Genomic DNA, 15,334 nt, shown 5'->3' with positions numbered 1-15,334 from the left:
TCAAATACAAAAGCGATTGCGTGGTTTTCAGTCACGATGCGTCCCATGCATCTTTGTGCCTTAGGAACCTTGTTTTGGCATAACAGACACCCCAGAGCTGCCGATTACCTCAATGTATTGGGCGAGTGGCAAGTCTAGGATCGGTAATTAGTTACAACATCGCACGTCATGGATTCTGTAAGCGATTGTTGAATTAGAAGACAATGAACATGATTCACGAATTGTAGCACAAAATAAATAAATATTCGATAAGCGCATGCGGCAAATGACGTTCGATCGCCGTCGCTGAACTGTGCAAGAACCTTTCATCAAATGAACCCAGCAGCACCAAAGCAAGCACCGAAGTGTTTCGAGACGTGAAACAAATATGATTGAACAACGCATGATTGACATAAGTGCTCCAAGGAAGACAACGACGTTGATACATTGTTACCGCTTGGTGGCGGTGAGCATATCGATGGGGAGAGGGAAGATGATGGTGGAATTCTTTTCGGCGCTAATCGCGTTCAGAGTTTGGAGATATCGGAGCTGCATCGAGTTGGGAGACTCACTCATCACATCCGCAGCTTCCTTCAACTTCCGGGAGGCGTTCATCTCACCCTCCGCCGCGATCACCTGGATGAGGAGGAGCTACCATTAGCGTCCGCAACTCTGCCGACCAAGGATACGTCTGATGACGTATTCCAAGCTACAAACACCCAAACACCCTGACCCTGTTACCTTAAACTTGCAATGTTCACGATGATTATTTAAGATTCCATACCCAGCCAGCAAATGTCGTTGTCTACATTGATTTAACGTCAGCAGACGTTGAAGCAACCATGAATTCAGCAAGTTTGCTGATTAACCGATGTCCTGACATGAACAACGCCGGCTGCATAGCCGAGTGGTGTGAACACTGGAACGGCAATCGAAAGGGGCCGGTTCGACACCGCTCAAAAGCATGCGACTGTGTTTGTGGCAGGACACTTAAAGGCATGCCTGAAGGTGGACACAAAGATTGGCTTCCCTGCTTTCCCGTCCACTTAATCTAAACCTTCAACCACCGGGTGTAAGCCTGGATACGACAAAAAACAAACAACGAGAGGTTGAAAAACAAAAACGTTCTTCACCGAATCACCGGTACAATGGCCTAGTGGTTAGAGTGTCCGCCTCTGCGTCGGTAGATGTGGATTCAATTCCCCATCGGGTCATACCAAAGACCTTTTAAAAATGGCACTAAACTTCATTCCTGCTCGGCACTCAGCAGAGGAGTGGTTTGGGATACCGATGTGCTCGCACTACTCGGTATGATGACACAACATTGTCTTGTCGCGGACAGCCATTTAGAAGTTTAGAATTTTGATCGATGCATTGCTGATATCATCGGTGTACCAGCAACAGTGAACACATTGACGATACTAGCAATGTGACTTTCAAAAGTGAACCAGTCAGCTTTGAAAGTAACAAAAGTTAACTCCATTGGCGTCGATTTTTTTACCGAAATAAGCTAATTCCAGAGAAACGAGAATTTCTCACTAGTTCTGAAAGTGATTTCTTAAAGTTATCGATTTTCAGTTTAAACGTCAACAATCCACTGTTTGCGGAGCCACGTGTCAGTCTGCCACGATTGTCGTGCGTCGTTTAGTTTGACTGGAACGTTAACCGAACGGCCTGGAAGACAGCGAAAACCCTCGCATGCTTTTTTCGGGACTTTTATTAACACTTTTGTATTTTATAATAAAAGTAATTTGCGTTCTTCTGGTGACTATTTACTAGGTTACCTCCTGATGTTAAAGATGATAACTAGCTTTTGTATTTCCGACGTTTCGTCAGTCAGCACGACTGACTTTATCAAGGTGGCTAAAACAGGTTAACACAACCTGTTCAGCAACGATGGCACAACACAAAAACGTACTGATAAAATGAATAAAGTAAGCAGCAAGAATCAGAATTAAAACACGCAACAAGACACCTAGAGGTTAAACTGAATGCAGTGAATGCCTAAAACCAGTAGGCTGCTTTCCAACAGCGTAAATTTATCTATCTATTGGGCCACCGTCAAGAAACATTGAAAAGTCATCAGACAAGACAGAAACCAAGGGAATTGGCAATAACAATGATAGAGAAGACGCACTGAGAACTCTCTGTTTTTACTTTTGTATTTGTTGCGTGTCATTTTGAACTCATTCGTGACAAAAGCACAACCCGACTCGCCACGTTTACTACAAAACATTGTGGCGAAGCTTATTGGACAAAGGTAGCTTGCGATTGGACAAAGGTAGCTTGCGCATTCGCCTAAACTGCGCAAAACCGCAGCTTTCTGACAAAATTGTAATGGTTTTTGAAATAACAAAATTCGAGGTGCCAGACATATCTCGCTCTTCTCTGTCTGAGACCCCATGAGGTTACCTCCCCCCTGCCTCGCATAATCGACGCCTATGGCCGCATGTTTCCAGTAACCAACCAGAGTGGTTGCATTAAACATCACAACCTCTCTGCGCCGCCGCATGTTTCATCGGATGACGTAGCAGGGTACAATGTGCGGCATGAGTGGACGTATGCGATGTACGAAGTGTGTCATCAGATACAACGTATGGTTTCAACCAATGACGTAATGCCAGCATCACTAAACGTCATCTATGCAATAATCATGACGTCACTGACCTTAGCTCTCGCGTCCCTGGCCGCTTCGGCCTCAGCAGCCATGGCTCGTTGTAGCTGGACAGGTAGTCGGACGTCCTTGCTGTGGACAAGAAACCATCAGTCAGTCACCGCAATCCACCAAAACATCATCCTCGCAGGCAACCCATCGTTGTTTATCAGTGCGCTGACGCTGAACTGACGTAAAACAACGGCTAGTTTGCAGATCGAAACAACTTCTACTGTATGCTGACGTTTAAACACGTGACGTATGACGTAGAAAGCTGCGAGGACAACTTACATTTCAACCCGCTCCACTTTGATTCCCCACGGATCGGTGCCTTGGTCAAGCGTCGACTGTTGACAAATGAACACAATTGTTAGCTCACAGAGGTCGATTATATCAATCAAGGCACGCTAAAATTCAATGTTGATTTTAAAATGTCTTAAATGTAGATAAGTCGACTCGAAACTGTCAACGTATCTCAGAGAGATGATCAGACCGTGCCTTCTCTTCCATGGGAATTGGGAAGTAGCACGGCGTAGAACGTTGGCATAGCAACGACCATCCCACCTGCATCCCGGTGCTGATCTGCTCCCGGTCGGTGAGGATCTCGGAAAGGCTTTTCGTTCCGAGCATGTTCCTGAGCGTGGTCTGCGCCAGGAGTCGAGTGGCGCCGTCCGCGTTCTCGACGTTGGCGATACTCATGGCGGCATCTTGGACCTGGTAGTAGACCACCGCATCCACAGAGATGGTGACGCTGTCCTTGGTCAGGATCTGTGGAGGAGGGGATGAGGTTTAAGGACAATTTATGGGAATCGAATAAGACTTGGCAACATCCAGCGGATATCTCATTCAAAGCATGAAGTAGTGATGCGTAATTGAATAAGTTTGCTAGAGGGATTTAGAAACGAACGGATAATAGAAAGAACCTTTCGCCCGGGGAAGAACTTAAACTTAACAAAGTAAACTCGAGGTAAATTCTCTGCATACGTCATGATCTTCTACCGGGTTTTGTTCCTATTTAGACGAACATCCGATAAAGCGAATTATTATTGAAAACCGTCTCGATGTTGGCTTAAGTGCAATTGTCTTATGTGAGATTAGTCGTAGCCTGACTATAGACCATAGCTGTTTAGTGTTTAGCCAACACTAGCAAAAAATCCGCCCAGGTGTCAAGCTGAATTTGTGAGTTTCGTTTGCTATCCGGCAAGAATTTTAAAATCCGAAAAGCTCGCTGTGGCACAATGAAGTTCGACGTACACGATTACAACAACTCACGCTTCATGCAAAGCTTTCAACTGTGTCAGCTTAATGGCCGTGATGGTAAATGAAAAATTGAACGTATCAAGTCACATCATGTCCATCGCACCTCTTGCGGAGGAATATCAAATGAGATAGTCCGTAGATCCACCTTCTTATATTCATCAGTGCAGGGGATGATGAAGAAGATTCCTGAAGTGAAGACGTTTTAGTGAAGTTGGACGTGTGGTGAAATGTCTAGATGGGATTAACATGAAGCAACGCAAGGAATACGCTTCTTCGATGTGTGCCATGGGATCCTGCATTCCAACTCAATAGTCCACGACAAAGCCGAAATAGCACTGTACACACGCCATGTGGATGATCGGCGGCACGAGAGAACAAACAGGAAAACCATGATGGATACGTCATAACTTGCCAAACCAGTTAATCAGGAGCCATTCTACTGCATTGTGCTATCAGTATCGAATGATCTTGAAGTATTGCAGTGTGTGCATTCAACCAATGCATACAGTTAGATAACATTGAGCAGTACGTTGATGGAAACCAGATGCGATCTTAATTAAGCGTCAGAAATTATTTGAGATTATAAAAAGTTTAACAATCGTGTCTCATCAAATATTCACGATCACTGATCGTCACACCCCAAGAATGAAGCTGCCCGTGCAACCAACATGGCAACACTCACCTGGACCTTTAGCGCCTCCTTTGGCGAGTCTACCAAGCCGGAAGATGACGGCGCGTTCATATTCCTGCACGACCTGAGGCGACAACATCAGGATGAATTTATATTTCGCAGCTTGTTGGGAACTGAATCAACTCAGGGTGAAGAGTGAGCCATCTTGCGGCACAATAACTTAACCAAAGAAACGAAATAAATAGAAGAACGCGCTGGAAAGTAGGTGGCTGAAAGTGAACACTAACAAAACAACATTAAGCGGGTGTACCTTGACACACATGCAGATGGCCACAGGGAAGGTGCAGAGGATGACGAGGCAAGATAGGCCAAGGAGCAGATAACCGCACAATCCGTACGAGGTGTGCCGGCCAGCTGGAACAAACAATCAATACATTATGACGTCATCTAGGTAATGATCCAGTCATGTTTTTGCCGTTTGTTGGGTTGGCAACAGGCAACACATGAGAATGATCGTAATAGCCAAGCTAAATATTTAATGCACTGTCTTAAGTAATAATTCATTAGCGCAGACATCGCTGAGCACAAATCCTCGTGGCACAGCTGGGAAAGCGAAGGCGTTATAGTGAACAAGCAATACGCATTCCAACCATCATTAACATTATAAGTTTCCTTTGCTGACAGTAAACTTTCCTTAGGATCATGTCAGGTTTCTTTCTGTCTGCAAGTAGGTTAACCTAGCACACCACGAAAACATACGCTCCACAAAAAACTAGTATGGTAAGTTGATAAAACGTAGACAATAACAAATATCCAGCCATAAATTGCTAAAAGAATAATATTGCACTGTGCCTAGCCTTGAGCAAATGCAATTATGTCGTAAGTAGGCCCTATGACATAGAATTAGTTAAATTTAATTTTAAGAAAGCTCTATGTTGGCACTTAGCAATAGACCTGTTGCAATGTTGCATACAGCATATTATATGTACAGTATACATGGTTTTTTGAACTAACAAAAAGTCATTTTAGTAAGTAAACTTTTTGTGAACCATGAAAGATAATTCTATCATTTAAGGTCATGAGATAGAGCCTTTGATTCAAAACGTTACTTCAATCATCGATGATTTTAAGCACAGCAAACTACCTTTGATTATGATCACTAAGGTAACTTTTTATAGACTTAAAAATCCAATAAAAATGACTTTATTGACCTAACAAAGATTTGAATGAACGAAACATTGCTTCTTGTGTTTTGTACTTGAAAGAAGGCTGGCACATCAAAGTAGTAGTAGTCCAGTTTTAATCCTGTGATGTCCCCGTTACCGAGGGTGGCCGGATTCACCACCCCAAAAAAATTAATAAATCAGCAAAAAATGTATTTCAAGCTAGTTTGCAGGCTATATCGGCATTTAATTCCACAATGAACATCAAGTGCAACAAGAACAAGAGTTCAAATGTAACATAATGTTGGTTACAATGTTCCACATAATGTTGGTTACAATGTCCCACATAATGTTGGTTACAATGTTCCACATAATGTTGGTTACAATGTTCCACATAATGTTGGTTACAATGTTCCACATAATGTTGGTTACAATGTCCCACATAATGTTGGTTACAATGTTCCACATAATGTTGGTTACAATGTTCCACATAATGTTGGTTACACTGTCCCACATAATGTTGGTTACAATGTTCCACATAATGTTGGTTACAATGTCCCACATAATGTTGGTTACAATGTTCCACATAATGTTGGTTACAATGTTCCACATAATGTTGGTTACAATGTCCCACATAATGTTGGTTACAATGTTCCACATAATGTTGGTTACAATGTTCCACATAATGTTGGTTACAATGTTCCACATAATGTTGGTTACAATGTTCCACATAATGTTGGTTACAATGTTCCACATAATGTTGGTTACAATGTTTCACATAATGTTGGTTACAATGTTCCACATAATGTTGGTTACAATGTTCCACATAATGTTGGTTACAATGTTCCACATAATGTTGGTTACAATGTCCCACATAATGTTGGTTACAATGTCCCACATAATGTTGGTTACAATGTCCCACATAATGTTGGTTACAATGTTCCACATTTTCGGCATTAAATTTTCTGTTCTTGGCCAGAAGTTTGCAAAGCATCAAAAAACGCTTTTGTACAGAACCAGACAGGGAACAAGAAGTTGTTAAAGTATCAGGTTTTCTCAGCATTCAAAAGAAAACATTTGAACTGGACGTGGCATTAATGTAAAATTGACTTTATTGACCTAAATATGAAAAATTGACTTAATGATACAAAATTGACTTTTTACTGAGCTATCAAATTAAGAATTTAAAACTTACTCCTTGCTTCCAGAACTCTCAATTAAAACCACACCGCAATGACATCCTAAAAAAAAACTTGACTTCATTGACTTTACTTGCCCTGCCCTAATGATCACTATTCATGGTTTTAAGAAATGTAATGTTTGTGCAAATAGTATTTGGCCACAAGTGAATGTTTTACAACTTAGAAAAGATTTTTCTTGTGATAAAGTTGACGCCTCAATTTCAACATTTCCAGTCTTAGCAGCCATAAGAAAAATGAAAAATAAATCAATATATATATATATCAAATGGAGGAATTAATCTTGGTAGATGCAATTGCAAATAATGAAATATTCAGGAGGTTGATTCGGATATAAGAAGCAATGAAATATTTATAGAAGTAGAACACTTTGCTGATAGTTGTGCATGAACACTCAAGAGGAAAAACATGATATCCACAATTCTGTCAGAGTCGTCACACAAGAATCATGTTGTTTCATTAAAGCATCAGATTTAAAAAACGTTTTGATAGCACATAGTTTATGGTCGTAAAGTTTAACTTTTGTGCCTTTTTCTGCAGTTTGAATGAAAAATCCAACCGGTTTGCAGGGCTGGATGTCAGATACAATTTTCATGAACCTGAAAATTATTTAAATTCCAAATTTCTGTTTCCAACAACCTTGATATTTGCCCACTACCAACCCACATTTGCCCGCTACCAACCCACATTTGCCCACTACCAACCAACATTTTAAAAGGAAACAACATTTTAAAAAGAAACAACATTTTTATGGTTACTTTGTTGTTGTAAGCAAGCATAGCTTTTTTTAAAATGCTGCTGAGCATGAAAGAGTCATTTAAATTTTAAACCCACATTAAAAAATATAATATTCAGATAAAACCACATGAAATAAAAATTATTTTTAATATGACAGTGACCGGTAGGTAGATGCAACCTAATTTGTACCCTGATGAACCATTTGTACCCTCATTTCGTAGCTCCTGAAAAAATCAAGAAAAAAAAATAAAAAAAGCCTAAATAGCACACGGATCGGAGTTTCCACTTAATCCTAACTTTAAAATTTTTGCGGAAACTCCGATTAGCGACTTCGGCTTTGTGCTATTTTTTCTCTCGATCTTTTCAGGGTACGAATTAAATGGCACCCCCGTAGACTATATAATATATGTACATTGTACAAGACAAAACATAAATTTAACACATAATTATTTCTATTTGTTATGACTTTAAGATGGGGTAAAAAAGGAAGTGAGTACAAATTTCATACGATTCATTTTGTCTGTGATAAAAAAATTGTTTGTATTGGCTGAGAAAGTTTAAGAATGTAGGTTACTGTCTTCAAAGTTGTTTTACGAATTCTAGCAGTAAAGTAGTTTTGCTGCCAAATGGGTAAAAATGTTGCAATAAACAAACAAAAATGAGCTTCACTTACACATGGAGCCATGTTCTTCAGACTGCCTGGTATGTTGGAGGTTTTCTTCACCAGTAAGTCGTTCCAACTCCATATTCACAGCAGGTTAGCAATGTTGTCTGAAGTTATCAGTCAAAAGATTCTAAATCTGATTAATAACCTACAAGGTTAAATGGGCGGTAGTGAAGCAAGTTGTTTATTGTGATCGCATCATAAAAACACAATAAAAAAAGTGCATACATAGATGCCTGCAGGCTGCAGAGAATAAGATGACACCACTTAAGTGTAAGATCTCATCAGTGCAGTAAATTAAGCAAACAACATCAAATGAAGACATAGTGCATGCCAAAGTACTATAATAAAATGTGATTTTTGTTTTGTGGTATCCAGGCCAGTGCTTCATTGGGAAGGAAGCCAATCTTGTGGGCATTTTCACACATGCCATTAAGTGCCTTGTCAATGACACAGGCACATCCTCTTCAGTGGCACTGTCCAACCGGCGCATGAGGCTCTTTTGAAAGTCGTGCTTATTGCCTAAGCTCCCACACGACACAACCAACAAATATCAATCATAAAAAAATAAACCTTTGACTCCAAAGTTTAATATAAACGGAAAGAATGTCGTTATTTGTTTGTTGTTGCAAGAATGCTTTGAAGAAAATGTTTGAATTTGTTAACCCTGGCAACACTTGCCACAATGCTTTTTCATTACGCAACTAGTGAGTAAAAACGGCTACTTTGTTATTCATATTTAAACAAATTATGATTCTGTTAGTATTGTTTCAATATTGTTCAGCAATAGCATTATGTTTAACATTGTTTTTCACAACAACAAAAGAGTCATTCCATGTATAATCAACCAGGCCCTGTAACCACTACTCTTGGGTTTGCATAATTTCAATAAATGTTATAGACCTTGGAAAAACAGAGATTAAAAAGAAATTTTGAAAATATCTCCAGGCATTTTCGAGTTATTCAAATTTGAATTTTTATGCCATACGGTGGCGTTTGGTTAGTGAGCACTGGTCACAATTTTATTTAATATATATCTTTATTTCTGAAGGTACAATAATGAAACAAATGTTGAATGCACCATTTTTGGGGCCAAGGAATTCGTTTAAGCACATAAAAAACCTTTATCACACCTCCTTCATGGAGTAAATTAAGTCTTTTCATTTATGTCAAAGTTCAAGTATATAATGCAATTACAAAAATAGTAATCGCATTGGAAACATAATTTTTGCACTTTTGTTATCCAAAAATTGGAAACTTGTTTTTGGTGCTTTAGGAGTAAAGTTGGTTTTAACAGCAAGCACTATTTTTATGAATCTTATAAGATATAAAATGCAAATTTGAGCAATATCGTATAACTGGTCATGCATATATATGATAATATGCAAGTTTGCAATTCCAAGGCACCAACTGCTAGTGTTTAAAGATTATTCACCAAAAACATTAATTACTGCCTGCTAAAGGTGCACTCTGAGAGAGGTTGCAGCAAATTCGAGTTCCTTTTTAAACCTCAATTTGGCCTACTCATATTTTGATTCTTGACCTTAGTAGCTACCATAGCCTACCCAACAAAAGATCTGGCATATATATATACAACAGTAAAAGCTATTGCTAGTAACAATCAATCAATCCTTTTATTTTTCGTCATTAACGCATCTGGGATGAAAAAGATACTAACTACAAAAATCGATACAGACCTACCAGCACGTTAACGAACGAAAAAAGGTGGCAAATCCTTGAAGTTTAAAACGTGCCTAAATGAAAAATCATGTAGTAGGCTATATATCAGTAGTTAGCACGGCCACAAACCCAAAAAAACAAATAGCAAAAAATAAAACAAAAAGAAGCACGCATGTAGTAACAAAGCAAATTGTATTATAACGACCATTTGCATGCAAGATTGGTCTTTATTTAAATACTTTATACCAAGTTATCAACCCCACAACTTTTTAATATTAGTGGTCTTTCCTCGTCCCAAAGCATAATCGGTACACATCTAACATTTATGCAGTTTTCACACATTAAATGTAAAAAAAATAACTTTGAATGAGAGCAAGACAATACTTAACACAATATAAAATTGCCAAGTCGATATGTAGGCCTAGTAACATGACTGTACAAAATTGTACATACTGTTCATAAAATGCCTATATCACTATACCAAAGTGAAAGAATTGTCATTCTCTATCGGTGTAGGCTTTCATTACTGTTTTTAAATCTTCTGCAGTGATACTGTACGATCTTTCAGTTGTTGTAATCGGTGCAGCAACTTTGCATAGAATTTGCTGGAAAGGAACCCAGCATACATCGTCGCTTGATGGCCAAAAAATGTATTTGTGGGACCTGGTGGGTGCATAAACTTCACTTGGGCATCCAACTGAGCACTGTCGACTTCGTTGATTAATCTCATCTACCACTTTCCGTCATAGTTGCAGCTACATAGTCATTCACAGCAACTTGCAAATCATCTCTGTTGCAATGTGAAAAGTAATAAATGAATCACTTGTTTGCTTGTATCCTATTGAAGATTTCGAAAGGGGCTGAAAATGGTGAAAAGATCCTGTTCCAGATATTGTGCTTCCTAATAAAAACCTTGATGTCATTGCAAGCCTGTCCTTTTGTAAATCTTCTGAATGCAAAAACTCGAATGCAATTCCATTGATGTTGTCACAATATTTATAGAATGCTTGTGTGGTTGTAATCTGGTCAGATGTAGGTCTTTGTAAGCTAGCAGTCTTAACCAGTCGTTTAACAGTACCTCCAATGCCATCACATGGAGATTTCCCGTGACTGGTTGCAAAAAAGGACCAACACGTTTCCAGGTTGAAATCACACTTGTGATGGCACAAATTCAGCCTATTTTTATAATTTTTATACTGTCCAGTGCAACCGTTCGAGAAATATTCAACTTTAGTAATGTGGCTGGACATTGTGGACAAGCTTGGAATCAATGCAGTGCGTTTGTACAAAAGCTGTGTCATGTGTTAAGTCATCTGAAACAAAGCAAAATGACTGCTGCATCAAGATGTGATCTTGCATGTAATACACAACAGCGGGGTGGATTGCACATTGCTCTGGTTCCAGTGATGGCTTTGTACTTCATCTTGGATTGTAAAAGTGTAATTCTCAGCGAAATCCAGTAAAATCACACAAGTACTGTATCATCTGTTAAAGAACTCTTTCTGGAGTTTAAGTATCTAGATTGGCATTTAGCTATGAATGAATGCTTTGTAAGATCATCCAAAACTCTTACAATTTCTTGAATCCATTCATATCTCATCATTAACACTGTCGTCGTCGTCTGAGCTTCTGGGGCCGAGGGTCTATCCTTTTACCACCCCAGATTCACGATGTTCCCGGACTACACTGGAAGGCTGCTAGAGAGCAGCCAGTCTTTAGTTTCATCATCCATGACGCGCAGACCTTCCACTCCGTTAGGTGGTTTGAAGATGGTACAGTCATTGATGATGTGGTCTGCGGTCTGTTCCTCGGCACCACATTCACAGGAGGAGGAAGAAGCCATTCCCCATTGGTGCATGGTTGAGCGGAAAAGCCCGACGCCCGTACGGAGACGGTTGAGGCGCACCCATGCCTGTCTCTGTAGTGTCAGGCCGATGGGGCGTGTGTCGGCGTCGGGGATGAATGAATGGAGTCTGGTGGTGCTTGACTTCCATTCAGAATTCCATTTATGGTCCGCCCAAGTAGCCGCAGAGATGTCTTGTTCATCAGCTTCGTTGATCAGAAGCCGAGCGGCTGGCACGAATGGGTGTCTTGATTTCAGTCGGCGGGGGTGCCCGTTTGGGAAGGCAGAGATCTTGTGGTGGAGAAGATGGTTAGGCTCCAGTGCCCGTCGACCGAGGGACAGAGTGGCTTCTTCGCGACGAAGCTCAGCAGGTTGGATGCCAGCGAGAATGGGGAGATTGTCCAATGGTGTGGGACGCAGGCATCCGGTCACTGTGCGCAGGGCGCTGTTTATGGCAGTGTCGATGTTGTGGCAGTGAGCACTGCGGCACCAGACAGGTGCACAGTACTCTGCTGAAGAGTAGACAAGGGCTAAGGCTGCTATTCGCAAAGTGTCAGCCCTCGCCCCCCAGCTAGAGCCTGCCAGGCGCTTCAGTAATGCAGCGCGGGATGTCAGTTTCTTGCGCAGTGACACCAAATGGTGGCGGTATGTGAGCGATCTGTCTAGTGTCACCCCAAGATACCTTGGCTCGGGGCAGAAGGACAGAGGTTTTCCGTTGTTGTGGACATGTAGCTCACGATCAGCTTCCCGATTGTGTAGGTGGAAAGCTGCCGCCACAGTTTTGGTTTCGCTGAGTTTCAGTCGCCAGTTCTGGAGATAAGCTGAGATGGTTTGCATGTCCTGGCTCAAGGTGTCTTCTAGATTTTCCCACGACTTTGTGGAGTGGAGAATTGCCAGATCGTCCGCATAAGCGTATTTTGCGGAGACCGTGGTTGGCAGGTCGTGGGTGTAGATGTTGAAAAGAAGGGGAGCCAGGACCGATCCCTGTGGGACGCCGTTTTTCAGGCGTCTCAGTCTGCTTCGCCGTGGGTTGCCGGTGGTGAGGGTGAAGCTTCGATTCCTGACGAGTTCCATAATCATATGGACCATATGTCGGTCAGGAAGCAGGCGAAGCAGCTTGTAAGTAAGGCCGCGATGCCATACAGTATCATAGGCAGAGCTCTGTGAGATCTAGAAAGACAGCGCCGGCCTTCTTTTTTGCCTCAAAGCAGTCCTCGATGTCTTGGGTCAACAGTGTGACCTGATCTACAGTGGATTTTCCGCGCCGAAACCCAGTGATTAACACTGTGATAAGATCCATCCTGTCTGTAGACTTTCATTATTGGCATCAACCAATCAATGATCAATCATCAATGCTTGTCCATGCAATGCAATGCTTGTCAATGATGATGAAGTCCAATTGGACTTCATCATCAAGTTCCTCATCATCCTGTGCAAGCAAAAAGCCTTCTAGTGCTTGAGTCCCAGGACATTGTTCACAACGATGCAACATGCACATTTTGTTCTCCGTGCTGCACACTATTTTGTCAATCAATGTTTTGTATGTTTCATCGTTGTTGGCAGCATCAACCATAATGATTGTATTTTGATGTTGGAATTGTTGGATGCACACACAGACAGAATGGCTGCCTTTGGACGATACGGAGACACACCATTTGGGACAGAGTGAACAAAACTTTGAGAATCCAATCTTCAGCTCGGGGTATTTTTCACAAAATGTGGCATATGATTCCTTCAAATTGCACAAAATGAGCCTCTTTTGCTTTGAACATTTTTGGAAACACTATCTTTAATTCCAGGCATTAAACGGGTAAATTTATCATTTTTATAAATAGATGAAACAGCAACTTTTGCGACATAGTTGATTTGGAAAAAATCCCATCAGATTCTTTTTGTTTTATTGCTCGTTTTATAAAATCAAATACTCAGATTCACCAAAATAGGCAGCAGCTTGCATAATTGACCAGGAATGGGGTTTCAGTGTGAGGAGTATTACATTTCATTATATGAACTTGCACCAGCAAGCTTTGTTTTGACATGTTCCATTAACAGATTTTGGTCATTTGCTTTTTTCTGCAGCAACTTGATCTCATTTGCAGTCATGGTAGTGTTTTCATAAATTGTAATATTTTCTCCTTCTGTGCCAATAACAGTTGCAAAAGAGTTTTCCAATTTTCGTGCCACTTTGATACTTTATATTTTGCTTTTAGCATACGCTGTCGTTTTGGTAGACTATGTGAAGGTCCAACTGGAGACACGCCAACAGATTGAAAAATTTCATTTAACTTTTCTTTTGCTAAATCTTGGTGAAATTATGATTTTGGATAACAATCAAAGCTGAAATTTAAGCTGTCAGAATCACTTGTAGATGGATTTGGACTTCTTTTTGAATCACCCAAACAATTATGTGTATAATCTGTTTGAAATCTTTTGTAGCATGTCACACAGACGCGCCATCCAGGTTTAACGCAGATTAATAGTTTTTCCATCTTTTTGGCCATTTCAAGTGTACGGTAATTAAAACGTTACCTTTGGCTTTCTTTTTGTGAGATTTATAAATGCCACAACAATTTTTGAACCTGTAATCAAATCTTGGCGCCAAAAAGATCTCTTTGTGGTGCAAGCATAAATTAGTTACTTGCTCCGCTTTGTCTTTCAAAGCAGTTCTTCATAACAGTAACTCTCGGTCTGCGGAACAAAAACTTCCCAAAGGCATCAATTCAATTTTTGCTGTGTACAGTAGGCCTACATGTATATATATAAGGTTTTATGACAGTCTTGCTGCAACAAAACACCAATACTAGTACTACAACACTCCATTTATAACAGATAGGCCTAAATGCTTTATTATTATTCTAAATCTAAACAGAGTATTGTTAGTTAAAAGGAGGAGGTTAGAACTATTATAGGCCTATAGTTGCTATTTTTCCTGTAGGCAGGTAGGCCTATTCAATACCTGTATTTCTAGCCAAATTGCTCATTGGTCCCTTATATCATTTTCAACTTGCAAAAAAATATCTAAGCCATTTCATCAAAATCAAGTTTACTCAAACTTGATATCATAATTTATGTACAAATATGAGCACAGCTTTATTTTTGTAAATGAAATTCACCATCATAAAACCCGTCAGAACCAAAAGAATGATTTATATTTGCCTTCTACAACATCAAACTCTGGTAAGAAGATGCTATATTTTAATGGAGTGAAACTATGGAATCAAGTAGGCTACCAAAAGAAATAAAAGTCTTACAATGTTTTTAAATTTAAATATAAATGTTTATTAAAGAATTTGTGCAATGATCACTCCTGAAACGTATCATCCGCTTATTTTTCTACACAGTTTTTTTATGTTGCCCTGTGTTATTCCATTGTTAATGTATTGAATTAAAGTGCTGGTATTGTGCTATATATATATTATATACCGTATGTGTTAATGTTCATAATTTTGGGTTTTTTGTTTAAATGTTTGGGTGGCAGCTGACTTTGGTGACCTTTTGGTCTTTCGCTGCCATCCTTGTTGTGC

At 40.1% G+C, this 15,334-nt stretch overlaps 1 protein-coding gene across 1 annotated transcript; it reads right to left on the bottom strand.

Annotated features, from left to right (window-relative positions):
* Window positions 1-98: 98 nt before the first annotated feature.
* LOC145785835 (stomatin-like) lies at window positions 99-8,435 on the bottom strand. The gene is made up of 8 exons (XM_082597545.1): window positions 8,297-8,435; window positions 4,834-4,937; window positions 4,575-4,647; window positions 3,996-4,078; window positions 3,197-3,400; window positions 2,924-2,979; window positions 2,647-2,725; window positions 99-615 (listed from the first exon to the last, which is right to left on the bottom strand). The coding sequence occupies exons 1-8, from the start codon at window positions 8,367-8,369 to the stop codon at window positions 430-432; spliced, it is 858 nt and encodes a 285-aa protein (XP_082453671.1). The 5' UTR covers window positions 8,370-8,435; the 3' UTR covers window positions 99-429.
* Window positions 8,436-15,334: the final 6,899 nt, after the last annotated feature.

Source organism: Aplidium turbinatum, chromosome 2, assembly GCF_918807975.1.
Source record: "Aplidium turbinatum chromosome 2, kaAplTurb1.1, whole genome shotgun sequence".
Classification (NCBI taxonomy): Eukaryota; Metazoa; Chordata; class Ascidiacea; order Aplousobranchia; family Polyclinidae; genus Aplidium; species Aplidium turbinatum.
The sequence above is the reverse complement of the archived record's forward strand: the minus strand, read 5'-3'. Positions and strand labels throughout refer to the sequence as shown.